At 50.6% G+C, this 26,760-nt stretch overlaps 5 protein-coding genes across 5 annotated transcripts; 2 read left to right on the forward strand and 3 right to left on the reverse strand.

Moving 5' to 3' along the window:
• Positions 1 to 638: 638 nt before the first annotated feature.
• Positions 639 to 6,847, reverse strand: ETH_00020640 (uncharacterized protein; the record flags this gene model as incomplete). Its single annotated transcript, XM_013377676.1, has 15 exons — positions 639 to 917; positions 1,053 to 1,121; positions 1,246 to 1,317; positions 1,425 to 1,562; positions 1,850 to 1,909; positions 2,041 to 2,386; positions 3,009 to 3,082; positions 3,191 to 3,436; positions 3,523 to 3,586; positions 3,868 to 3,956; positions 4,243 to 4,437; positions 4,569 to 4,891; positions 5,049 to 5,080; positions 5,485 to 5,733; positions 5,931 to 6,847. 15 exons carry the CDS (start codon positions 6,845 to 6,847, stop codon positions 639 to 641), a joined length of 3,153 nt encoding a protein of 1,050 aa, XP_013233130.1.
• Positions 6,848 to 8,167: 1,320 nt separating this feature from the next.
• Positions 8,168 to 11,481, forward strand: ETH_00020645 (glycerol-3-phosphate acyltransferase, putative; the record flags this gene model as incomplete). Its single annotated transcript, XM_013377677.1, has 5 exons — positions 8,168 to 8,883; positions 9,298 to 9,439; positions 9,900 to 10,069; positions 10,467 to 10,830; positions 11,320 to 11,481. The coding sequence occupies 5 exons, from the start codon at positions 8,168 to 8,170 to the stop codon at positions 11,479 to 11,481; spliced, it is 1,554 nt and encodes a 517-aa protein (XP_013233131.1).
• Positions 11,482 to 13,557: 2,076 nt separating this feature from the next.
• Positions 13,558 to 17,916, reverse strand: ETH_00020650 (uncharacterized protein; the record flags this gene model as incomplete). The annotated part of the gene is made up of 9 exons (XM_013377678.1): positions 13,558 to 13,999; positions 14,201 to 14,437; positions 14,930 to 14,987; positions 15,450 to 15,579; positions 15,844 to 16,020; positions 16,207 to 16,450; positions 16,681 to 16,759; positions 17,244 to 17,396; positions 17,853 to 17,916. 9 exons carry the CDS (start codon positions 17,914 to 17,916, stop codon positions 13,558 to 13,560), a joined length of 1,584 nt encoding a protein of 527 aa, XP_013233132.1.
• A 2,506-nt stretch (positions 17,917 to 20,422) lies between these two features.
• ETH_00020655 (fumarase, putative) lies at positions 20,423 to 24,471 on the reverse strand (the record flags this gene model as incomplete). The annotated part of the gene is made up of 8 exons (XM_013377679.1): positions 20,423 to 20,512; positions 20,712 to 20,977; positions 21,274 to 21,546; positions 21,848 to 22,244; positions 22,847 to 23,002; positions 23,329 to 23,473; positions 23,823 to 24,042; positions 24,297 to 24,471. 8 exons carry the CDS (start codon positions 24,469 to 24,471, stop codon positions 20,423 to 20,425), a joined length of 1,722 nt encoding a protein of 573 aa, XP_013233133.1.
• A 709-nt stretch (positions 24,472 to 25,180) lies between these two features.
• Positions 25,181 to 26,503, forward strand: ETH_00020660 (uncharacterized protein; the record flags this gene model as incomplete). Its single annotated transcript, XM_013377680.1, has 3 exons — positions 25,181 to 25,739; positions 26,064 to 26,183; positions 26,376 to 26,503. The coding sequence occupies 3 exons, from the start codon at positions 25,181 to 25,183 to the stop codon at positions 26,501 to 26,503; spliced, it is 807 nt and encodes a 268-aa protein (XP_013233134.1).
• Positions 26,504 to 26,760: the final 257 nt, after the last annotated feature.

Below are 26,760 nucleotides of genomic sequence, written 5' to 3' on the forward strand. Positions count from 1 at the left end.
TTTAGACACAAGCATCCTCAGACAGACGATGAGTATTGTAGTCCAGCGAGAAGAAACAGACGCGATGTCTTCCAAGAGGGCTCGTGTTTCTAAGGGGTTCCAAAGGCGTGTCAGAGGCATTCGGGCCTCGCAGGCTAGTCCTTCTGGTGAATATAACATTGAGCTTTTATCTCTTGAAAGTTCATATATATTCCTGCGTAGGAGAGGCATATCTCTTCCGTTCCACCACCCACGCCGGGAGTTCATACATCCGTAACACAAGCTATATTTTGGAGACATCAAATGCCGGGATTCGCCAGAAGTGGCAGCCATAAAGGCTGTACAAGCTGCGGTATGCCAAAAGCGCCTCTGAAGGAAGGAAACCCCTTGAAAGGTGTCGAGGTTCTTGCCTTTTCGTGGACTGCTGCGCTCGCAGTGCCGGTAGTCAGTATACGGATGCACTGGCTCGTAAAAGGGCAATAGTATCAGTAGCAACTTGGAATCAAACAAGTGTAAAGAGCGGTGATCTAATCCGCAATTGGATATGTATGCAACGAGCTGCGGTACCTCTGCAACCCAGCCAAGACAAGGATCGCCTCCAAGTGAAGAGAAGAAGCCCCAAAAGCAGGTAAGAATAATGAAGAAAATTACCTTTTGTTTCAGCGCAGTCGCAAGGAGGCCCTCACTGAGGCAGCAGCAACTGCTGCTGCTGCTGGCTCATGCGGATGCGCTATGGACAAAGGCGCTGAGGCAGTGAGTGCTGATGCTGTTGCTTTTGTGTCCTCTGCAGCCGCTTTGGCAGCAAGAGCAGCGGCAAGAGTATCGAGCTTGTCTATTAAACTCTCGTTGTCCGTCTCAGCCAATACGCACCGCCGAGTTGCAGCTTCGAGTTGGGCTGCTGCATTGCGCAGCTGATCCTGCCGTTGCTGCAGCTCGGTCTGCAGCACCAGCAGCGGCAACGGCAAGTCATATGCTCAACTTTACCAAACAGACCTTGTTTTGTTGCCGCGCAGCAGGTCAAAATGCTGCCGTTGCTGATGGTCCTGCTGCTAGCGGGTCTGTTGCTAGCTAACCTGCAAGGCTGCGTTCTCAGCTTTCAGTGCTTCTTGGCGTTGCTGCCCCTCGGCTTGTGTCAGTGTCAACTGCAACAAGGCGCCACACGGAGCACTGGCTGCTGCAACTGGTGCTGCTACTGATTGTGAAGCACGTCGTGGGGTTGTATTCGCAACTGCTGCTCCAAGGCTGCGGGCGTGCACGAGGCCTTACGTGCGCGACGAGCTTCTCCGTTTGCTGCTGTCGTTGTTGCTGTTGTTTCTGCTGCTGCTGCTGCTGCTGCTGCTGTGCTCGCAACTAGCAACGCAACAGCACAATGAACGGAAGACTGTAGACGCTCACAGCTTGGCAGCAACAGCAACAAAAATAACAGCAACGCCGACGGGGCCTACTTGTGCAGCTACTTCCTCTGCCGCCTCCACGCGTCGCTGCAGTTGCCACTGCTGCTGCTCGCTCTGCTTCAGCAGCTGCTGCAGAAGTTCGATGGACTCTTCAGCCTTTCGTTTGTCCGCCTCTAGAGCGGACACAGCCTAAACAGCAGCACAAGGCTAGCATCAGATGCAGCAACTTCAGTTACGGCAGCATGAGTAGCAGCAGCCCCACAACAGGCACACCTGGGCTTTTGCCTCCAGAATCCCAATATGCTCTTGCTGCACCCGCCTCTGAGCCTGGGAATCATTTAGTGGCAATTACAGCGTTCACAGGGGTAAAAGCCAACGTAGCAAGGGCAGTGGGAGGTACAGCAGCTCTGCAGTAAGTAGCCGAGCTCAGCATTGTAGCTCCGACGGCAGCAGCATCGCTTCTTACAGTCCCTTACCTCGGCGCTCCTGGATCTTTCAAGCTCGGCTGCAAGAAGTTCGTGCTGCAGGTCTACCACCTGAGCAGCAGTGGGGACAGCACACAACGGCAGCATGTGTACATGACAACTGGGAGCGGACAGAGAGATCTTGTCATCAGCAAATCCCTATTCAGAGCATGTGAAGCTTAAACGTTCCGCCCTCAACGGACTGTCTTGCGGTGTTCTGCCAGCGTCATTGCCTGTGCCTCGAGCTGCGAACGAAGATGCTGCTCCATTTGCTGCTGTTTTTGCTGCTGTAGCTTCAGCTGTTGAAGCTCCTGTTGCAGCTGTTGGTGCTGCTGTTGCCTTAAAGGAGATGCTGGGCATGTGCCGCTTGTGCGTTGCTTCTCTTGCTCCAATCGCAATGCTACTTCTGAAGCAAACGCCACAGTCATGAACGCTGTGGTACTAATTGCAGTGGCCATGATGCCATTGCTGCTCCTACAGCAACCAATGATGCTAAGCCGGCTCTTGAAGTCCAGACAAACCTGAAAGTTGTAGCTTCCGCCTCGTCGCCTGCAAGCGACGTGGCAACCGCAACAGCACCGTCAATTTCAATTCCAACAAAGCAAAAACAGAGGCAGCAATGGCAGCAGAGATAGCAGTAGCAAGCATAAGAGTGCCGGCACATGCGCAAAAGGAACAGCAACGTGAGCTGCGCAGTAAGTGTTGCGCAGCAACTCACTGCAAGCTCCTCCTGCAACGTAGCAAACTCCTCGAGTGCCTGTGCATCTCCAATGCAGCGGCAGCGGCACATAACAAACGCATTCACAGATATCTTTTTCCCCCTTGTGGAACCCCTAGCATCGAAACATGAAGCTGCGTCATTCCAAGAGGCTTCAGAGGGGTGGAAGTGGCAATGAAAAAATGCAAATTCTGAGCTTTCAGTCTTTATGTTCCCAAGTCCTATTCGTGAAGAATTAGGAATTAAGACGTACTGGCGTGCCAAAATTCGAGGATGGTTTTGGTACACTGCTGAAGCAGCAACACGAACAAAAGCTGCGTTTTAGCAGAGCAGCAGGAACAGTACGCTAGCAAGAGCAACAAGGCAGAAGCAGCAGCCGCAGCAAGCGACTTTGCTTTAACATAGAGTTGCATGCAAAAGACACGCTAAAGCCTGATATTGCACGAGACGTACGGAGTGACTGCAGCAGCAGGCTCTGCTGGGTTGGTAGCAGCACCAGAACCAGCAACGGCAGCAACATGCTCGTGCTGCACGACAAATCGCACAGAAGAGATAAAAAGCGGCCTTCACTGGCAGCACTATAACCACAGTAAGGAGTAAACGCGCAGGGAGTGTGCAGCGGCAATTAGACTTACACAAGTAGCCCAGCTCTGCTGCTGCTGCTGCTGCTGCTGCATATTTTGTTGTTGCAGCTGCTCCTCATGCCGTTTCTGCTGCTGCAAAAGCAAGGCAGCGTGCCGATGCGCGGTCTTGCTGGCTGCTTGAAGTCCGAAAAGCGCTTCCCGCATTTCATTGTTGCGCTTGCGTTCAGCCTCAAGCTGCTGGTGGAGGTGTCGTATCTCCTCCTGCTGCTGCTGCATCCTCTGTTCCTGCTTTGCAGCCTGCAGCAGCAAAGCTATGGAAGGGGTTAAGCTTGGCATGCTGTGTCCGTTTATTCCTAAAAGCTATTTCTGCTGCTGCAACAAACCTGAATCTTCTCCATGCAATTCTTCTGCCGCAGCACTTCCTGTTCCTTTTCCGCTGCTGTCGCCCTGAAGCGGCAGCAATAGATGCAGCAGCAGCAGACGCCTAAGTAAAAGACGAAGCAAATACACTTTCGCAAGCGGACCATGGGACAGTGCGCTAACATAAATGTGTTGGCAACAGAAAACATTGTCACAAACGCAGCGACCATGAGAATGGCGTAGGCAGGAGATCCCTGCGGCTGTAAAAGCTGTACGGGACGAAGGGCAAGTAAAGTTGTTTACGGAAGATGAAGGACGGAGAAAAACACGCCAACGAATAACCAAATGGTCCTAGATGGTTTACTCACTTTTCTTTCGCATGCTGAAGGCCGCCCTCAAAATTTATTACCCTTGATATCCACTGCTTCAATTCTGCAGCAACTTCCTCCTTCTCAGCCTGCAGCAGCATCAACAGCAGTAGCAGCAGCTAACAGTAAGTTTAGCAGCAGCACAGACAGCTCATGGTGTGCATCACCACTTGTGAATGGAAGCGTGAAATAGCAGCAATAGCAGCAGCTTCTGCTTCTATTGCTGCCCTCAATACCACGACTGTGCCTTTGGGTTTTCTGCTGCTGCTCCGACAGCTATTTGATTGCCTTTGCAGTGAACTCCCTCTCATGCTGTTGGCAACAGGATGTGTTGGCTTGTAGTCCGTACTATTGCAGCCGCTACTGTTGCTGTACCTGCGCCGCTCTTAGCTGTTTTTGGAGGGAGTTGCAACGTTGCAGCAGCAGCCGGCGTTCTGTTGTGGCGTCGCCTCGAGTGCTCCTTAGCAGCAGCAGCCTCCTGTTGGAGGCTTTGCTACTGCTCGCGGCAGCAGTAGGGCGGACTAAAGATCTGCTGCTGTTCCCGCTTTTCAGGCTAGCAGAACGCAACGCCTGCAGCGGCATTAGCAAGCTTAGTTTAGATGGAAAAAATTCAAACCACGGCAGCAAGTAGATAATAGAGAGAGGATAGCCTACACGAACAATGGAAGCATAAACTCATGGGAGCATGCACGCTGCAGCACCTGATGGCTAGCGTTTAGCGCGTCAAAATCCCCCTGAAGATCTCTCAGTTCTTTCTCTTTTGAAAGCAGCAAAAGGCGCAGTTTCGTTTTCTCCTCGTTATCCTGCGGTTTCTGCAGCTCATGCAACTCCCCTATTTCCTTTTCGTGGTTCAGTTGCTGTCGAGACAGTTGCTGCTGCGGCAGCTGGCACCCATCCCGTAGCTGCTCCAACAGCTCTGAGGCTCCTGCGGCATCTCCTGCAGCAGCCACGCGGCCGGACAGAACCAGCAAGAATATGAAGTCCAATGACCGTGCTACAACAGGGCAATTTACTAGGGCAAAGACTGCATAAGCGGCAGCAACAGAAATTAAGCAGCAGAAGCGCAACTGCAACGATGGCTGCATGAGCAGGGAAACACGAAACAGTAGCCCCAGCTACAGTAATACAAACCGTGGTTACAGCAAAGACAGCAGGAAGAAATAATGCAGCAGGAGCCCTACGCAGTTTCCCTTCTCCCTCGAGAGTGAGTGATCTGAAGCACGCCAGCGTATGCATGCACAAACAGTCTTTAGGATACGCAGCAACATGCAGCAGCTGCGGAACTAACAGCGAACACGGCACAATACAGGTTCACGTCGGCCAAAGAGGGTCGTGAGGTGTTGGAATTCGAGGCACCAGCTGTAGCTGAGGCAGTTGCAGCGCGTATGGCCGGAAAAGTCAAGCTGCGGCACACAGCTTCCCAAGTAACGATAAGTAACCAGCAGCGGCGGTTTGCGCATCAGTTGTAAACAAAATGATCGGCAAACGACAGCAACATGAACAGTAGAAACAGTCACGATAACTCCAGACGTTCCAACAGTAAGAGCAGTTGACAGAACAGCAACGGTGGAAACGCGGGCAGAAAGTTACGTGCAACTAAAGACAATAGCGACCTGCCCCTGGCGATCTGTGGCGTTTGCTGCTGCTGGCGTTTGCCGCTTCGTATTTTCCAGCAACAGCGCTCTGCATGACCGTAGCTCTTCCTGCAGCTGCTGCTGATGTCGTTGCTGCTGCCGTAGCTGCCGGTGTACTGCTTCTGCTTCCCTTTTGTACTTTTCTGCTTCTGCTGCCTCCCGCTGCTGGCCAGCAGCGGCAGCAGCGGCAGAGACGGTTTCTTCACGCAGTCGCTGCTGCAGCTCTCTGTACCTGAGGTGCAGATACAGCGGAAGAAACGGGAATAGTCCATATGTGCGGCTAACGAGGAAGCGAACCTTGCTGTTGGCGATTGGACCGGCACAAGAGCAGCTGGCGCCGAAGCTTCGCGGTGCAGTTACCATTAGCAACATGCAGTACACCAGCAGGAATGCAATGGAAGCAGAGGCATCTGCCGGGTGTGTGTACACCTGATGATGAGGGCCCTGAAGTGCCCAACAGATTTGACTAGGTCAGAGAGCAGTCGGGAGGCGAGCTGGCAGCTTTTGGCGTCCAGATTGTCCTTGTATCCCAGAGAGTGCAGCTGCTGCTTCAACTTGTGCAACCGGCACTTCTGTTCCTCCGTTGCAACCTCTTGTTCCTCCTGCTGTTGCTCGGTCTGGTCAATGTGCCGCTGCTGCTGCTGCCGCTGCTGCTTTGGGTACTCTTGCTGCCGAAGCGCTGCGGCGACAGTATACGAATTGACTCCTGAAGGAGTACGGGGAGTAATTTTCTGTCGTTGCTGCTGCTGTTTCTCCCTGTGCTGCAGATCATGCTTCTGAGGCTCTAGCCGTAGCAACTGGCGTTGCTGCTGCTCGTACAGCAGTGGGTTCAATGGAATCCACGGAGCATTTAAAGACTTCATCGCTGCAGCTTGTCTCGAACCACTAGCTAGAGCTGCGATCTCCGTTGCTTTTGCAGCCGCCGCGGGAGAAAGATGGTGCGGATTATTGCCCCGCGCTGCAGCAGAGCCAGCAGTAGCAGGCTGGTGGAGACTGACAGGGCCCTCCATAATGCGCCGCACGGAAAAACCGGCTACTGGGTTTAAAAGTCTGGGAAGCGAATGCGCAGATCCCCCATTTGATGCGCTTCTTGCGCTGCTGCTGCTGCTGTTGCTGTTGCTGCTGCCATTGCGACTGTTGCTGCTGCTTCTGCTGCGACTAGTGGGCCCCGATGCCTCTTGTTGTGTCCGAGACAAACAGATTTGGTCAGCAGTGTCCCCACTATTGGTGAGACTGCTGCTGGCATCTTTGTTGGAGCTATCATGCTGCCGGTTACATTCCTTGGTGGGGAATTCCCCATGTTTTGGCTGTCCCATGCTATGTTCTTTCTGATTGCCACGCGGCATGAGCTACGAACATCGAGTGTTGGTTCGGAGGCGCCGTCCCTAGTGCTCACTCGTTGCGGGCGAGTAAGAGCTCTGTAAGAAGCAGTTGCAGCTCCTGATATAAGTGCTGCAAGCGAGTGATAATCAAAAACGTGGAAGCACGCGGAGTCTTGGTGGACTTGCTCTCCCTGCTAGCGCTGCTGTCCTGGCCATCCCCCTTTTCCCCCATCTGCGACAGCTGGTCCACCCAAGCCTTTAGTAGAGCACTGAGGCATGAGCGGCACCAGCAACAGGCCGTAATATAAAGCAGGAGCGTTGAAAATTTGGAAATAATTAGGGATATTCTCAACCAGGAACACAGGGTGGCGTTGGGGCCCGCTACCGACTGTGTTTATGAGTGGGGTTGCTTCACGGGCTGCCAGCTCATACTCAGTGCTCAAAGTAACTGATGAGAGCAGATAATATGATTCAAATCGAGAAGTGACATCGACTGAATGGTGTACTTTACTTTGAGTTCCCGTGACCCCCATAAGCTCCCCCTTTTTAGCTTCCCAATGCATTGATTGATATAGAATTCTAGTTTTCATCAGAATGTCATAATCATTTGCGCTGCGCATACCTATGAAATGGTATATTCAAAGGAAACATAAATACAAAGATAAAGCAAAGAACGGAAACGTCAGCCACCTGTGGGAATCGAACCCACGACCTTTTGATTACGAATCAAACGCACTACCAACTGTGCTAAGGTGGCGCCATGTCTGCTCGCTAGAACCTGCAGCAAAAGACCCTGCGAGAACATGGCTCACCTAGATTTTCATTCAAAAGGTTTATTTCTACAGCCTCCCTCCTCCAATATTTTAAAATGTTCATTGCCAGTAGTACACAAACCTTGAGCTTTGCAGCAAAGAAGACATCCACTCCCTGGAGCCCATGGGAGCACTTCTGCAATTTCGTGCCCAATAAGCGCAGCATGAGCAGCAGCATCAGTACAACTGAATTATTAGCTTCAAGATGATTGAAAATCCTTAGTTGAATCCAGGTTAAGGTGTAGTTGGCTGTTTTACGTGATAGGGGCGGACGACCAGGGTCTGTCGGCCCTGATCGTATACTGCAAGCGCAGTCTCGCTGCAGGCTCAAGCGTCTTGTGCTGTTGTATCTTTGCCTGTTTGATTTAATGTAAATATTTCCCCCCACTATCTGCTGTTCCCAACGGCGCTGCAACGCGCAGCTGCGCTGCTCGTTCTATGGCCTGGCAGCTCACAGCGGACGACGCACAAGCCTACGGGGGCCCTAGTCGAAGGGCGCCTCGCCAGCCTTTTCCGTTTTTATCTGTAGCAAATGCGGGCAGCAGCAGGAACAACAAGAGCAGCAGCAACAACAGCTGCTGCAGCAGCTGCAGCAGCAGCTACGGCAAGAGCTGCTGCACGGGGTATCTCCTTCTTCATCGGGAGACCCTTCGGTCTCACATGCCTCTTCGCTGCTATAGCATTCAGTGCCTTTAGGCCCACCGACGCGCTGCAGCTGAAACATCAGCAGCCAGCAGCAAATGCTTCTCTCCCTATGGCCTGGGCCTCACAAGGCTATGGCCGTCTCATGGGGATCTCAACGCGGGCCCCTTTGGCAGCCAACAGAGGAGATGCTCTTTCCTTACTCAGACGCCGTCCTGCCCCGGTTGCAGCAGCAGGGACTGCTGCAACTGCGGCCTTAATGACTGCGGCAGAAGCGGCCGATGCAGCAGCCATCGCGGCAGCAAAAGCAGCGACAGCAGCCAAAACAACCGCGTCATCTTTGTTCCCCTATGGGTTGCCCCCCGCTCTTTCCCCCCAGTCAGCAGCAAGCCCAAAAACTGCAGCGGCACTGGACGAGGCGAAGGAGGTCATTGAAAGGGAGATGTGGCGCCTGTACAATACACAGCAGCAGCAACCGCAACAGAAGCAGCAAAAGCTGCTCTCTGCACAGCAGGTGGAACAGCTCATTGGATTTTCGAGAGACTTCTGCAACTCTGCGAAAATCTCCGGCAAAGCGACTGCTGTAGAATGCGTCGTTAAGCTGCTGTCAGCCTTTCGTCAATATTGCCTCATCCACAGTAGCTCCTGCGCCGCAACTTTTAGTTTCTTCGCTTCCTGCTGCTGCTGCTGAAATACCGATAGCAACGAGCAAATATGGCTCCTTCAGTTATAGCCTTCGTAGTTTCGACTGCCCCGCCTCTTCGGTGCCTCTGCTGCCAATCTTACGAGTCTCCTTTGCTTCTGTTACCCTATCTTTATCTCTCCTTCATCCACCTTCCCTATTGTTCGTCCCTGACTTTCTGCGTCAGTGTGTCTTTCTCCGTCCTGAGAACGTTTCACGACTTAGCAATGACTGCAGCTGCTGCTGTCCTACGGAGTTGCCGCTGCTGAGTTTTTGTCTCGTGAGCTAATTAAAGCTCCTGCTGCTGCTGGTGCCGCTGTGTGTGTGTGTGTATGCAGAAGCGTGCTGCAGCAATGCATGCGGTGTTCATCGTATGTATTCTCAGCGTTCAGTGCGGCGCAGAAAAGCCCCATGGACTTTACTGAGTGGTCATTGTCCATTTGGGAGCCTCTTATAGATCTGGAAAACAGCAAGCTGCATGTACGCGGCAAACTCTATTTTTTAATGAAGCAGGTTTCCCGCAGCCTTAAGTTTCTTTTGTAGAGGCCAACTTTCATGACTCACTCAGTTCCACTCTGGCTATGTTGCGCCTCTCTTCGGTGTTTGGTTATGGCTTGTGCCCATCGGTGCCTTTTTCGGCTGCTCTGCGCTCTGTCCTTTTCAATGATTTTCGTAGTCCCTATGCCTGTGCGCCTCTCTGCTCCTTCACTCCGCGAACTTACCTTATTTTACTTTGACCCGTTCCTTTTCGCGTGCTCGTCTTGACGTGCTTGAACGTCTCTGCTTATAGTTCTCTCTCTGAGCAGGCTTTAAATTTCTTTTTGAACCTGTCTGTGTTTTTCGTATGCAGGTTTGTCATTAGTCGTGCCTCAGCGCCTTCCATATATATTTGTCCCTAAATTCACCTGATTTCTGTTTCCCGTGCTCTGTGTCTCTGCAGGTCTCTGAAGACACTCTGCTTAGGTTATCTCGGCACCTCAGGTCTGGGGGCAACGCCGTGCTACTCTCAAATCACCAGACTGAGCCCGACCCTCTCTTAGCGCGGCTTCTATTCCGCAAAAGAGGATTTAATGATCTTTATGAGGCGCTTACTGCCGTGGCTGGCTACAGGTGGGGCACAGAGAAACAACGGCTTACGCAGACTGCAAGTGTTGTAGTGGACACTCACCATTAATTCCATCTTGAGGCCCTACTGCAGTGTACGTTCAGCACAACGTTTTGTTCTGGACGCGTTGTCTTCGCATTTTCAGTGTGCATCTCTTTCATTCGCGGCCCCTGCTTTTGACTTCTACTTCATTAGCGGATGGTTTGGCTGAAATCGCTTTTGCTGCCCTCGCTAAATCGTCGCGCCCCTGTGTGATTATGTCTCCGTCTGTGGCTGTCTCATTCGGTCCCCTTTTTGCGTTCACCTACTATGAATGAGCGTACGCCGGGCAGCCTGCCCCACTCTGTTCTCTCCCCCTACTTCTGTGTAACTGTTTGTGCTTGAATTCGATGTTGTCTTAAGGGTACGCTCGGACTTACTGTCAGTGCCGTTTTCAATGAGCTGCGACATGATTTGTGTGCACTCAAAGAAGCATCTGTCCTCTGGTGCCGACGGGCTGGAGCAGCAACGGCGAGAGAACGTGCAGGCCATGCAGGCGTTGCAACACCTGCTGGAGAAAGGAGGCAGTCTGATATGGGTGGCCCCCAGCGGGGGTCGTGATAGGGCCAATCAGCAAGGGGTGTACGCACAACCGGACCCTTTCGATGCAAAAACCGTCCAGACCTTTTCTCTCTTTGCAAAACGCGCCCGAGATTCCTCAGGCCACAAGACCCTCTTCTTCCCTATGGCCGTCTATACAGCCCCTATCTGCCCTCCTCCTAAAGAGGTACCTATAAAGAATAGATATGCACATACACAAGAGAGATGAGCACGCAAGCTAATCCTATTCATTCCAGTGTGTGCTTTGGGTGTGCGTGAGAGTGCATATCCACAAGTTCCCAGTACACACTTGTGCATGATGCTCAGTACATACTTGTGCAGACGTACTAAAGGGTGAATATGTAAGACAACTATGTATCTCTCCGCGCACTCGTGTGCATCAGTATGCATGCGTAGGATTAGATGCCTTTGTGTATTCACGGAGTCCTGTATACCTATATCTACGTCGTTCCGTGCAAGCTTGAGGGTAAGTGCACCCACTTATCTTCTGAGTTTTTGTTTTTCATTGCTTCTTAAAGGACAACTGTACTCACTTGCCGTTGATGGCGTCTGCTTGTGCCTGTGCCCATGTGCCTCCTTGGTTTTTGCCGTTAGCTCTGTCCGCATATGCGTTTTCGACTGGTGCCTGAAGTGTTGGGGAATATGTTTACTATAGGTTGCAAAGGAGCTGGGGGAGACGCGGAGTTGCAACTTTTCTCCCGTAGGGCTGGCCATAGGGGAGCCCTTGGAGGCCGACCTGTCTTCAAGCCTACTGACTGCCAAGGCGGAAGAACAGACGAGAGCCCTTTACTCCGCAGTGTCATCTTTCCCTTCTTGACCTAAGCTCTAGACCCCAATTCACGCCATCCGACGAACCCTAGTAGGGAACGGCTTTCCAAGTCGCCGTCGCATGTCCTCCCAAGCACCTTTTAGGGACTTAACACAGCCAGGGGCCTTGGTATTTAGGTTAAGCGCTAAAGGTTCCTCAAACCGGTAGCCCCTAATTATTTCCGGAAATTGCTGTAATGGATTACGACCACCTCAAAAACTAAGTCTTGAACGCCTGCAGAAATTGCGCAGCAGCAAGTGTTGCTGACCGAAAGGCCTCAAGGCACCTTCATTCTCTCAGTCGCATGCATTTTCTGCATCTGCCCTTGCTTAGACTTCCTGCAGTAGCAGGTGCTGCAGTGCAACTGCCTGCTTGAACATACGGCAGCTGGGAGAAAATGCGAGGGTCTTGGCTCTGCCGGCTTCCCTCCTCACTGACAGAAGGGAAGCGACCGCTTAACCGGTCTGTTGTTGTGTAGTCAAAGACAGAATACAAGACAGGAAAAAAGGACAATGCAAAACTTAACACAGCGTTTTTGTTTTTGCAGCCCGCGAACCAAGCAGCATGAGTTGCATAGATGGGTGCAAGCGTGCTTGCAAATTTAACATGTCGCCTGCGGTCCAGCATGGTGTATCACCTCCTAGAGCAGCGGCAGGCTAACCTTACGCGCAGTTTGGTGCCGTGCTTTGAGAGTGGATGTCAAAATTTACAGCCTCGCTTGCTGAGGAGTGCAAACAAGGTCGATGGAAGGAACGGGAAGACAAACAAATGGATAACATCCGTAGTTTTAGTGTCTTGTTCAGGGCTTGCGGTTTTGAGGCCGTCTACGCTGGCGTCTTCTTTGTTTTGCAGGCTAGGAATATCTGCGTTTGTCTTTTCCCATCCCTGTCAACATAATTGTTATAGTGTGTGTGTCACCGTCTCTCCACCCTCACTTTTTTTCCTTGTGATTCGGCTTGTGCTGTCATTCAAAATTAGTTTCTGTTTGCACTTTGTACCGGTTCTTTTCGCCTTGTTCAATTGAAGTCTTTGTTAATGATGTGAGGACCAATTATTGACGTGTGATGCGCCTATATGCTTTCACGCGTGTGTATTTGTATCTGCCTATTTACACGCGTCTACCCATGCTTGCATCTGTATGAACCCATATCCATGGATATCTGTTTAGGTGCATGCTTGGCTGTACAAGAGCATATATGTACGTCCCTATGCACAGACATGCATAAAATACGTGTATGCGCGCTTGCAGTTTTGGCGTATGCGTGGCTTCTGAACACATGCACTGTGCGCAAGCGCTTAGCTACCAGTATGTGAACGCGTGGCCTGGCTTTTCCTGTCGTCTAGGGTTGGATAATCGCACTGCATGTGTATATATATACATGCGTACAAATGTGCGTTAATGTGTACATATATGCACAAGCGCTTCGTTACATTCATCCATCTCTACGTACAGATGCCGTTTGTATGCAAGGGCATCAGAACATTTACAGAGTGGTACACACACAGCTAGGTCTTCCTGCTTTAAGATAATTTGTATTTGTATGGGAATACAATGCTTGAGTATATGTTCTCTGCAGTTGCTGGGGGTTTTACTACGCTAAAATAATTCATATTCAAAGGGGGGTACAATGCTGGAGTATACGCTGTTCTGCAATTCCTAGACTCATCTCCTCTGTATGTTCATCGCAGCATGCAGTGGCCTTGTCCTTCAGCTACAGTATTCGGGGTATGTGCCTTGACAGGGTAACGATAAGGGTCTATGGAAATACGTTTATTCTCCCGCGGCTGCTGCAGTCACGGCTGCAGCAGCTGCATCCGTTGCTACCGCTACTGTGGCCACTCGCACACTCCAGTGGTGCCGCCGCCGCTGTTAAAGCCTAAGCGTTGCACCGCATGCAGCAGCAGCAAGTGTTGCTCCTTTACGCAGCTTAAAGATTTTCGTTGCGTCTACCAACATTAGCCAAGATTGAGCTGAAAATACCTCCAGAGCAGCGGCCAAGAGGCAAAGGTCCTGCTGCTCTTTCTGTTGCTGCTGCCGTAGCTGCTGTTGTGGCAGCGACGTGCATGCTTCACCAGCAAGTGTTCTTATGTTGGGGGCATTTGCCAGGGCCTCGGGGAGCTGCTGCGCTGTTGTTGCTGCTGTCGCTGCCCACGGGAGCGGCTGTGACTCCTGCGATTTCGCCCGTGGGAATTCCCTTGACGCTGCTGGTACTGCTGCTCCTGCTGGGGAGGGTGCAGGAGGGCCTGTTGTTGCAGTGGGTAGTTTGGCTGCTGCTGTTGGGTGCACCGCTGCTGAACCTGCTGTTGCAGGGGCTGGGGCTGCTGTGGCTGCTGCTGCGACTGCTGCTGCGGTGGAGGCGGCTGTGGCTGGCTGAGGGGTGAAGAAACCGGATGCGCTGCAGACAGAGCAAGGGCCGGATACTCCGGTTGCTGCTGCAGCTGCTGTGGCTGCTGCTGCTGGTAGACCGATTGCTGCTGCTGTTGTGCCTGGCTCTGCTGCTGGCTGCTGGGGATGAGGTGCTGCACTCTGAAGAAAACAGAAACCATACAGGGGCGGAGAGGACCGCAGCAATTCATTCTGAGCATCTTCACATGTACATGCAGATACGTGACTTTGGGACTGCATCGTGCTAACAGGGTATCCCTTCTTTCTCAGCCGACAAACCCGCAGTATCCTTCCTCGGCACTATTTAGGCAACAACCGCAGAAGCATCCACCGGCATCTCACTTTGTAAGCGCCAATGCCTCTTGGACTAGTAGCATTTGCCCCTGGACTGCTTCTCTATCATACGGAATATTCTCTAGCTTGAGGGCTTCCTGAGGCGTGAGCAGTTTCAGTGCGGCCCTTGCAGTCAAAAATTCCTCTTCGCTACGGAGGCGGCAAAGTGCCGTTGAGAGCCACTCGCTGCGGGTCGTCAGAGTAGCTGTGAGAGAGGCTAAGTCCGCAGTGCGAGACAGAAATATCCTGAAAAGAAAACGCAAGCCCGAGATTTACGTCGGCGCGATTAGTAGCATTCTCACCGCCCAGGGTTCGTTCGACTCTACTTTTACTACGATTGGCGCTGTAAGAGTTAGTTTCGCTGCAGCCACAAGTAAGATGTATGGGTAGAATAGGCCAGAAACAATCGTCAGAAATGGTGCTGCTTTTAGCGCCAACGGTGTTTCTACTGCTTGTGCTGGTGCTGCAGCTCCTAAACGTGCATGGTATCACCATCATTACCATTAACATTGCTGTTATTGTCCCTACTATCCAGTGTGATTGCGTGAGTTATAAGCTGCCCTTTACGGCGACATGCCTATCGCGTAGGAATTATCTCCCTTGCTCTCCTTCTAAATCTGTGCACTTGGCTTATCTAAATAAATTTATTTTCACTGTTTGCGTGCTTCGGCTTCGTTTGTGTTCTAGTACCACTAATTCTGCATAAGTGGGGCCAATCTATATGTGCGTTATCCTCACCGGTGCTGCTGAAGTACTTTAATGACGAGCTGCAGCGCAGTCTCTGCGAACTGCACATCTACAAAAAGAAGGAGCAAACAAAAATGAGTCCAGTGTGATGAGGAAATCCTGCACTGCTTCTTTTGTTCACACAATGTATTCCGTTGTCAAGTGGGAGCTATGTTCTGCGCTGGTCGGGTTCACTGTCTTCGGCGTGTTCCTATATCTTGCTGCATTAGTTCATTTCTTGTCTCCCTAAACTCTGCTGGTTACATGACACACTACATGACTCCTTTCCTGTGAACTTCGTGCTCACTGTGTCTCAGTTGCATGCTCAGTCTTTCCGTATGTTTGTGTCTCAGCCTCTACTTCCCTCTACCTGGTCAGCTAAGCTCTATGCGTGCATCTCAGTAGCAACTTTCAGTCTGACCTTGGCAGATCCAGTGGCCACGCACTGGACCCCCTCTACCTCCGTCTCTAGCGTCTGTAATCGGGTCTGCTTCTCTATCTTGGCTTCTAACGGCCTTTGTTTGCTACTTACTAGAAAGGTCTTGCAATGTCGGCAGCAGCATCTCGAGCGCCTGCAGGAGTCCCGTTTCTTTGATTTGTTCAAAAGATATAAGACCCTCAGCCACCAAATGTCTGCAAAGCGAACACGCTTTTTCTTGGTACTGAACACCACACAAAACAAGTGGATGGAAATATAGCCAGTGCAATTTGATCTATCTTCTATACCCGGCACCAAGACATGTGGAAATGGTGCTCAAGAGCAAGAAGAAGCAAAAAAGGCAACAAAAGACATATGCACAGGGATGGTGACAGAAAACGAAGGATGGCGAAAGATCAGAAGTTGAGAGCCAAAGCTGAAACACAGGGCCAAAAAGTGTGACAACCGCAACTTCAAGGCACCGAAGAAAGCAACCGCTCGTTCTCACCTTAGGATCATCACTTTTAATGGCGTAGACCAGCAGCGTCAACCCTTTGCTCTTCAAAAACGTTTCTTCACTCGGTCTGTGATTGCGCAACAAACACGACAACGTCTGCAGCGCCCGCACACGTAGTGCCTTGCTCCGCGGGCTCTCCTTCACTAGAGCAAACAACACCCCTAGTCCCTAAACACAAAAGGAAAGCAAACAAGTCAAGAGCACAGTAAAAGACAAATAAATAGCTGGATATCGAGTTACTTTTCCCCGCAAAGTTTCCCACATTGGTCCCCTAAACAGAAAGCCCAGGGAGGACAGCAGAAGATAAAAGCTCAGAAAATGGATTTAGCATTAAGCGTCTAGACCTTGTCTGACCCCCAGCTCAGCGACTGCTTGCTGAATTTGAGGGTTGTTTTGCATGACAGATGCAAGAATTTCCAATGTCTTCTCCAGAATTATAAAGGCCTTCGCAGCCTCGCTTTCCTCCAGCACTTGTGGCTGCTGCTGCTGTTGCTGTTGCTGCTGCTGCTGCTGGGCTGCAGTTGCCGAACTCCCAGAGGCCGCAAGCGTTGCTCGATCCATCGAAAGAAGCCTTAGCAAAGGCTCCAAAGCGTTCAACCTGGGAAGCAGAAGTAAGAGGGGCAAGTACATCAACAGGAGTAAAAGCAACAGTGCGAGCGGAATAAAATCAGCAGCTCTACAGAACAGTCGAGGCTTCAACCAAAGCAAAATATGAAACAGCACAACCAGCATCAAGTGGTACGTAAAGGCAGCTGCAACCGCAAAAGAAGCTGCGGCTGCAACATAATCGGCAGCAAAACCCCAGTGGCAACAACAGCAGGAACATACTTAGCTAGGTCCCTTGAGAGTTCGGGATAGTCCTCTATCAAGCGCTGCACAACTGATAGGGCAGCGATACAGTCACGACCTGACGGCAGCAAAACAACAGACGAAGATTTAGCAGAAGATGCAAGAATCGAGTGGGACAAAAAATGCGACTTCTGAAAACCAGTTAAAACTGTCTAAGAGTATTGGAGCTTACGGGCAGGATTTACTGTCACGTACTACGCTTCTGCTTTAGAATTCAAGTGCACAAGTGCCACTAGATATAAAGGAACAGTATAGTAGCCTCAGGATTTATGTGAAGGCTTTCCCGTGTTACGAAGGCCCAGCTACACAATGCCTGCGCGCCGAAGCACTATGCACTGAAGGCCTGTCTTGGACCTAAAGGAAACAGCTTAATGCGTATTCTACAGCCTCATGATAATAATGACTTGAGCCCACGCTGAGCGCGCCCTTGGATATGCAATGTCGCATTTTGTGTCTAGCGTCTCAACCCCGTTGGTCCGGAATAGAAGACTTGGCTACTACAATACTTAAAAGTTCAAGTTTAGGGTTAAGGGTTGACATACCTTTCGTTTGTGAGTTCAGAAAGTTGTTCACTATGGTCATTTGCTCTTTAATGACCTCTACGGGATTCTCTTCGGCCTTAAAAGCCTCTTGAATGGCTCCACGTAGGAAGTCAATATCCTCCTCCTTGAGGCGGCACTGAGGAGACGTGCCATCTGTACCGACAAGTCCAACTAACAGAATACTTGTAACAAATAGAGTGGCCAGTAACAAATAGCAGTATCAAGCTTGCCCCTATGCACAGTCACCATTCAACTGTCATGCACCAGGTAACTGGGACGTTGACGCCTTCCTAAGCTTGCCTGCGCCCTTGGAGGAAATGCAGCATGATTGAATAAACAGTAAAAGCAGGTAATAACGGGTGCACTAGTTGAATGGGTCGCGGTGGTTATGAGCAAGTACACGTGGAGACATTGTACTCACAGTTTAGCAAACTGTGCACATAGTTAAGGGCTGACGTATACAGTTTATCAATCAGTGCAGAGGTGAGTGCTAAGAAGCATGGAAGCAGAGCGAGAGGTCATTAGCCCAGTTCGGCAAAACCGAGCATACCGAAGGTTAACTGCGGTGCTACTGTAGTTGCTGCTACTGCATCTGACGTTTCGCTTCACCTGAATATTTTATGGACCATCTGTAGAGGCCCGGCCAGTCGATGCCATCTCCTGGCTGCGCCATTTTCGAGGGCAGGGGGCGTCACGTTGGCTGTCACACGCCAGTAGCGGTACTGGCAGCGGCGGCAGCTTCGAAAGAGGCAGCTGTGTCCAGATGACTCTTGAAAGCAGCTTTGTCCGGTGCTCCTGTACGTCCTAGAAGTCGCGGTTGTTGTGCCGCTGCTTCTGCTAGTGCTGCTCTTACCGTGCCTGCAGCTGATTTAGCGACTAGTGCAGCTGCCTGTGTGAAGACTGCTCTCTTCTCCTCGGGGTCACCTGTAGGACGCAAGAGTTGTTTCCTTTGCAGCTGCAGGTTTGAGACCCTGCTCTGTATGATTTCCGCTGGTAACTAGTGAGTTAGTGTGGCTGTTGAGCAATTGAGGGAAGACGGCCTGCAATGCCTTCTTTGTACGCACAGTACATAAATCACTCTGAAATTTATCGAAGGCAAGGAAACAAGCCCCTGTATGAGCCTGCCGATACACTGCAACAGCGCCTTCGCATGTCGCCACCCCAGCAGCCACAAGGGGGCCAGGGTTCCGCTTGCTATGCAGCACACGAGCAGCAGGCCTGCCAATAGCTAGAAGCAGTTTTATTTTAAGTTAACACTATTAAATCAAACTTAGTGCGAGGATTTATACGGTCGATAGGCTCAGATTACCCCGCTGTAAATGCCGATGCTGCTGCACACATAAACACTGCCGGGCCCCTTTTGCAATGTACACCCACCTTAGCTTCTGCGCTGTACTTTGAAGTACTTTGAAGGAGAGAGGCCATATGAGGGCGTCAGATCTCTTTCAAGGCGCGTATAGGCGTCGGGATTCCCGTAAGCCGCTGTTGGGTTGGAGGAGGTTAGAGCATCTACAGAGGCAGACAGATGCTAAATCGAGACTGTTGCTCATGCTTAGTTGTACCGTGCAAATAAGGGAATCATCAAAGAATATGTGCCTGATACGTAGCGGCTAGTTGGAGCTTATAACCTATGGCCAAACCAAAGAGGGCAATGAGAGGTGTGCTCTCCGGAACATGAGCAGATACACTTAAATCTCCTCGCAGACGTATGCAAATATTTCCACGGAATAAATTTATTTGTGGGCCTTTATACCGAGCTATTCGGGAGTGTATTCACGGTAACTTGCTGGGAACGGGAGATAAGCGGTGCCCCTCTGCAGTGCACGTAACATCAGCTGACACATGAGACTCCTCATGTTTCAGCTGATGTTACGTGCACTGCAGAGTGTGCTTCGCATGCTCAATGAATACGCATAAAAGCCTATATAGACCTATGTGTTTAAGTACAGAGGGCGCGTTCATCGCCCAGTGCATCCCCAATCATACGCATGTTAGCCTAAGAACTAAATTGGATAGTTCCAAACAGGCTTCGCCGCATCGGTAAGGACAGCACAAGTGCCCGTGTCTCGGGCCCCCTTATTTTTGCACATTTTTCGCGCGTTATGTGTTAGCTTGCGGGTCTCCGCACTTCTTTGTTGCTGTTTGCCTTGGTCATGCAGCCATAATGGCCACATATCCTTCGGGCACTCCTTAGTTGCCTTGCTTCGGCTAGCCATACCTGGCCACCACTAGCCGCCACCTATTCGAGCTCAGGAGAAGCATCACTCTCTGGCTTGCGCTTCAGCACCCCAGTTTTCCCTTCGCCTTTTTTGTTCTCACGCCCAAAATCCTGAAGGAGATTTTCGTTTTCCTGTCTGCATTTCCGACCCCCTCTGTCCTAGTTCACATCTTGCTCATAATTAGACGCTCTAAAACCAAAACCCTTGAATCTATGCCGCCTTTCTGAGCTTATTCTCCCCTGAGCCCTAAACTCAGATAAACTCGTCAGTCTACACTTACGCAGGTTCTACCTGAATGACCAGTACCGCCCCATCCTCCTTACAAACAAACAAAATGAAAACGGTGTACTTAGTGGTTTGTAGCCACAGATGAGCAACAGACCCATCCAATTCATGTGTGCGTGTCCTCAATTACTTGCATGTTTTCTCCTAACAAAAACACGTGCATACTTACTTATGAATGAGTGTTTATGTCTACAAGGTGGCATGCATAATTAAAAGCAAACACAAACACATTCTGTTAACATAAATGTAAGAAGCTTTAGTATATGTGTCAACATTATGCGCAATATAATTCACAAGTTACGTTACTGAAGGAGCACGGAAATACACATGCGAAAAGCTTCACCAACTGTCTGCATTATAACCCGATGGCCGTCACATCATACGACCCATAGGTGACTAACTAGTAAGTTAACTGCTGTAAGAATGGTGATGATGCATGGCTGAACACTTCTCTCTATTTCGTATGCTGCGGGAGATGCTGCTTGTCCGCACACCCAACAAACAATCCCTAAACCACGAAAACTTTCTGGATGCGTACGTAGCCTTTTCATCCGAGTAAAAAAAGCACTTTCAAGCCCATACCCGTCTAGTGGGCCCTTTAAGTACAATTTAGGATGCAGCGCTGTAGCGCGGGGGCTTAACTCTTGAGATTCAGGTTTCACCGGCCTGAAGAGCTCAGGGCATCCATGTTTTGTAGAAGTCGTTTCCGTTGGTGTCTATAACAACAAATGCTGGAAAGTCCTCCACACGAATACGCCAGACAGCCTGATATGCAAGAACCCACAACCCTACAGGCCATCATCAACGTAGTCCTACATCACAGACGCCAGAAACGCATGCCTTGAATTCCACCCACAAAACTTAAAGGCTGGAGACCAACCCTCCTAGCACTAGACCCCCACAGCTCCAAACCCTTCACCCCCAATAAAAAACGTTGAGCCCCAAACCCTTAGTCCAGCTTTACCTCCATGCCAAGTTCCGGGTACTCAACTACTTCGACTTCTTTGATGCAGTTCTCTGCGATTCTGGCTGCGGGGCCCCCGATGGAGCCCAAGTAGGCGCCGCCGTATTTCTTGCAGGCTTCAGCGACTGCTGCTGATCTGTTGCCCTTTGCAAGTGTCACCATGCTGCCACCCTTAGCCATAAAAGCTGGCACGTATGGGTCCATGCGGCCGGCAGTGGTGGGGCCGAAGGAGCCGCTTATCCGGCCCTCGGGAGTCTTCGCGGGACCTTAAAGCCACAAACACGCTCAGCACCGAGCCCTAGATCCAATGCTCTAGATGCAGAAGCAGGAGCGGCAGATGCAAACTGACATAAAGCGCCGTGGTAAACGGCAGCAGCGGTGGCGCGAGACACAGCGGGCGCAATCAACAGCACTTGCAGCGGCAGCCAACAAACAAAACAGTAGGCAAAGCAACCACGGCTGCAGCAGCACCTTCAAAAATGCCGCCGCAACCAGTGCCAGCATCAACAGCAGCATCACCGGCGGCAGCTTCGCCGCTTCTGCAGCAGGGGCCCTCCCTCACCAGCATAGTAGATAGGGTGTTGTTTGAAGTATTCCGGGAGATCTCCTTCCTTCTCGAGCCTCTCCATCAGCTTCGCATGCGCAATGTCCCGAGCTACAATCAATGTCCCAGACAGCGACAGTCGTGTCTTGCAGGGCAGCTGCTGCAATGCTTGCAGCAGCTGCGACATTGGCTGGTCAAGACTTAGACGCACCGGCTCAGTTATGCCCAGGTCAGAATCCGTGACTGAGGGCAAATATTTTGTGGGATCCGTCTCGAGTTGCTCCAGGAAAACTGAAGGTAGAAATAGAGCCAGATACGACGTGCTATAAAGTACGTGCGCTTACAGTTTTACCTGTGCTATTGCTTGCGTATGCATAATTCGGAAAATTCAGTGAGGTCTCTTTGAAAAGGTTACAGGCTGACTAAAGTTGTTCCTTCCCATCCCTTGTTCCCCTATTCGCTAGGAAAGTCAATTTAAGGAGGCCACGCTTGTTTCTCTGGGAAAGCACAAGTTAGAATGAAGAGCGCGGGCTGGCGCCAAATATAAAATAATGTTCAGATATTCCAGCTAATGAATGCTTATATTCCTCACCTCCATCTTCGTTAATAACGGCCAGCGCTTGCCTATCAGCTGAGCATGATACGCCAATCCCCACAGGCAAAGAGGCTCCATGTCTGGGCAGTCTGATAATCCTCACATCATGGCAGAAGTACCTGCCTCCGAACTGAGCACCGATTCCAATCTCCCTTGTCATATTCAAAATCTTTTCCTCCATCTCTAAGTCCCTAAACGCCCGCCCGTGCTCGTTCCCGCTGGTTGGCAAAGAGTCCAAGTATCGGCAAGAGGCCAATTTGACCGTTTTTAAAGTCTGCTCAGCTGAAAGGCCCCCGATCACCACAGCAAGGTGGTAAGGGGGACACGCAGACGTGCCAATCGTGCGAATCTTCTCTTCCAGGAATGCATACAACTTCGCTGGGGTCAATAAACCCTGGGAGCAGCGACAGTGGAAGCCGCACGCGCAGTAGCAGCAGAAGCTTCAGTGATCACAAAATGTGATAAACAGAGAGAGAGACTATAGGAACCACCACTAGACAAACAAATTGAAATAACAGTAACGGCAAGAACAAGTATGGGCACCCGAAGTAACAGAAGCCGCATCTGCACGAACAACAGGGGAAGTACCAGCAGAACAAAACAAAATATGTGCAGATATGGGGGATTTTTCGTGTCAATTCGAGATAAGCGAAATAGAGGGTGGGAGACAAAAAAAAGCAGAGCCAGACAGGCTCAGACAGAGACAAACACAAGCAGGCATCCACGCCTAAAGAGACAGATAAGTGAAGATATGAATTGATCGAAAACAGACAGGAGACAGTACAGCTGATGGCCAGCAGAGCCAAAATGACATACACCTCAAGACCGCAAACAGCAGCGGTGGACGCTGAATACAGTTCATGCAGACACATCTTCTCAGGGCAACAGAGGAACGCAGATACGGAATGCCGGGGGCACAAACAAGCACAAACTGCTTAAGACGTAGAAGAACGTGAAGAAGGATGGGAGTGGGCTACTTTCCGTCTGGCTACTTACTTTAGTTTGCTGATAAAGAAATGTCTTATTTGCGCTGCCCCCTCCCTTCGCAATAAAAAGAAACTCGTAAGAGCTGCCGTCTACTGCTGCGATATCAACTTGTGCGGGCAAATTGCACTTTGTGTTTTGCTCTGTGAACATGTCCAGGGGAGCCATCTGCGGTTTCAACGCATGATTGTGTGAAAAGACAATACGATAAACAACAGAAGAGAATTAGGCACACAGTTCCGTCAAAAAGATACTTAGCTCCACAACAAAATATTTGCTGCTACGTATTTGTGATTGTAGTTGCTGTAGGGCACCATGTTCCCATTCAGGCATGATATAAACTGAGGATACTGCTGCCTGTTTACCTTTTAGTTGGCATCACTTACTCTTTACGGAAAACCATCGACAGAAATGACCACAACACAGTACAAGGCTACCCATACTAGAATAAAGCCACGATGTCCACATTGCATGCAGCTAACCCGCCAGCGCACCTGGCTGTATCGAAGATTGTCAGTAGTGTAGGCCAGATACGCGCCCTTAGATAGAGCTTCTTCATCTGCGCCTTCAGTAAATACAAACTGGCCTTTTTTGCCCACCACTATCGCAGTGCCGGTGTCTTGACATCCGGGAAGCACCCTAAGGTACACGGACAAACATAATACATCGGAAATCAAAAGCGCATTAGCAACAAAGGGCTACGATGTTTCGATATAACGCATGCAGGGGACTTCTACGCATGACTTAAACTTGTAAGCAAGCACGCATGCTCATCATGGACCTGATATGCATTTCGTAGATGCAGTGCATCCATACAGTGATATTGTAGGCGTGCACGTATTGGTGCGTGTCACGTGCGTCCTGACATGCAGCTGCCATGCACGTATACGAATTACGCGCATGCATTACTCCATATCACATGCATCCATGTTAGCACGATTGGTACACAAATCAGTGCATAATTTCCGTTCCACGTGCCGTTTCCAACCTGCCAGCTGCAATGCAGGCGTTTTTCAGCAACTCGAGCGCCACTGCCCTGTCGTTAACGCTGCTGTCTTTGTCATCCAATATATTTCTCAGCTGCTGAAGATGAGAAGGCCGCAGCAGGTGGGCCAAGTCCCCGAACGCCTCGCGAGATAGAGCAGTGAGGGTGCTCGCCGGCACACGCAGGATTCGACCGAGACCTGTTACATTTTCTGCTCTAATCTCTGTGAAGGAGCCACAGCACAGGGGACGCACAAATGTATCATTGTACGTTTGCATGCACGCCAGGGAGTTGGGGACGGAGAAAGAGATAACTTAAAATCATGCAGCTGCAGTTCGGGTGAGGCTGCAGACAACAAGTAACATGGGGGCCAAGCAATCGCCGCGATAACAGAGTTTGCGCGATGGGGTTGGACGAAGAGGCAAGGGTTTGCATGCATCCATGCATGTAAATAGGCATTGAAGCGCCTATACACACCGTTGCTTAGAGTGTCCAGACGACGGAACTGGCATTTGGGTTCTTTGGAATGTTGGAAGAGGGGTGAGTAGTGAAATGGTACAGCAGCAGCAGCAGCTGAGGCGAGGCCTCGGGACCCAGCCTTTGGAAACGCTGCTGCCGCGCAGCCTGTAACACAGCGAGTGCATGCATTCATCTTCTATTTGTGATCCATGTGATCAGCTCCCGAGTCTGCGCAATGCGAAGGTGCGTTCTTCCAAAGGAATACTCCTACACTCAAGAGGGGTGTAGGCAGCAGGCTGTAGGATCGGGCTTTAATTCAGTATATGTGGCCCACAAGCAAGCTAAATACAAATATTTCTGGATGGAAGGAGACTGTTGAGCAAAGGCAGCTCCCCTGTGGTGTACGTAGAGCGCATCCTGCATGCGTCTGGATGGACGAGATACCAACAGCAGTGACTCTCATTCCGTATCATTGCTTCTTTTTGTCTATTCACTAATTGGGTTAAATAGAGAAATTGACAGCATCTTTGGATTGTAACTCAATCAGTAAGGGACCAGTGCTATTCTGCCGAGGGCCCTGTGCGATATGAGTGCTTACACTTGCAGATTCTTACCCTTCAGTTGACATCGAAATTATTGCATAGCTAAAAATCTTTTAAATTCCTTCGCGTCTCAAAGGTTTACCTGCGTACAATTTCTAAGTCGTTTCACCCTTCCCACGCCTTCCCATGCGCCACGAAAGCGCTTGAGAAAGAGGTCTCAATTGGCGCCAGCACGAACATAATGAAATAAAAGAATTTTTAACTACAGATGAACACTGGGTCCGATTGTTTTCCCAGCTCCACCGTCATCTTCTAGAGCCTGAGCGCCACCTCTCCGTTAATTCTCACCTACCTTTTGATATGCTGCAGCCAAGAGAGCTCACCCGTATTCAAAGGGCCCTGGATGGCTTTAGCTCGGACTCAGAGCCCACATCACCCTGTGATATCTTCAAAGAGCCAGCGGAGCCCACAGAGGCCCCCAGTGAGGAGCACTCATCGCCGGGCACCGAAGCCGAGCCTGCAGCAGCTGAGGGAGCAGCGGCAGCAGATGTAGCAGCTACTGACTCATCAAAAGCCTCAAGTGCGGCAGTAGACGCAGCAGGAGACGTTGACGAAGACGATGAGGATTTCAACATCCATGCACTGCTGAGGGAAGGCCGCCGCCAACGACGGCGCCCTGCTCAACAGCAGCATCAGCAGCAGCAGCAGCAGCAGGACGAGAAGTGCCCCAAGGCGTCGTTTCCTCCCGTGGAACTGGCTTTACAGGAAGCAGAGGAGAGAGTCAGCCAAAAGAGAAAGCAGCAAGAAGCAGAGCAAGCGGCAAGAGCAGCAAGGCTGGCAGGCGAAGAAATACAACACGTGCCTGCTGCAGCGCCATCAGGGGGCCCCAAAAGGACTCCTCCGAAGAAGCAGCAGCAAGGTGACAAATACAAAGAGGCACAGGCAGACACAAAGGCATAAAGCCAATATGCCTGTGTAGCTGAGTGAGACCCTATTGAAGGTCTGCAGAATCATCTTTGCCCTTCCCACGGTAAACATATTTGTGGCGATCCATACCCGGTTTCTAGTATTTGCCGGTCCAACTTTTTGCTCGTTTTTTTTGCGGCTTGCTATTATGCTGCTTGCCTGCGCGGTGTGTACGTTGCAGACTGCTTTTGTCTGTGTGTCGGTGTTTTGGCTTTTCGCCCATCTACGTGATTTATGCATCATAGTAATTTGGTGCATCGTTATGTTTCCGTTGCAGTGTACGTGGGCCTGCCAGTGGGTGTGGGCTGGCACGTGCCTCTTGTAGGCATTGAGGGCCGCGGCGGTTATAAGCCATCTACGGAAGAACGAACTACAGAAAACGAAAAACAGAACAAAGGTCAGATGCGCCCAAGCATGCATACGAGACAGTCACGTACATGCGCGCATAGGTTCTGTGCCGAGTAGTATGCAAATACTTATGTGGGCGCGTATTTGTGTGAATGAGTCCACTAAGGTGTGAATGTAATTTCATACTAAGACACTTGCAGCGCTCAGTCCGTAACTGCATTTATTTATGTTTGTCTGGCAGAGGCGGAGGCACGCAAGAAGGCTTTGACAATCAAGGAACGCGAGAAGCTCAAACGGAAGAAGGGCCAGTCCTCGCATGCAACGTGGAAACCGGAAACGTGGATGCAGTTGCGGCAGCAATACGACTGACGAAAGTAAAGGGATTAAGGTTGAGTGGCACCGGCGGCACATGCGGACAAGTGGGTGTATATGCAGCCCAGTAGTTATCTCGCGGCACAAGAAAGCCACAGGGCCAACTATTGGCGAAAGTCTAAGAGTTGGGCGATGATTTTTAAACACCAAAACTTGGCTATGTGAGGCCGTTGCTGTCTTTTCAAGTATCGTTGTTTTGAGAGAATCGAGAAATGAGACGCTCATAGTTGAGAATTCGTGGTTATAGACCATCG

This window comes from Eimeria tenella, genomic scaffold, assembly GCF_000499545.2.
Source record: "Eimeria tenella Houghton genomic scaffold, Eth_scaff6, whole genome shotgun sequence".
NCBI classification, from domain to species: Eukaryota; Apicomplexa; class Conoidasida; order Eucoccidiorida; family Eimeriidae; genus Eimeria; species Eimeria tenella.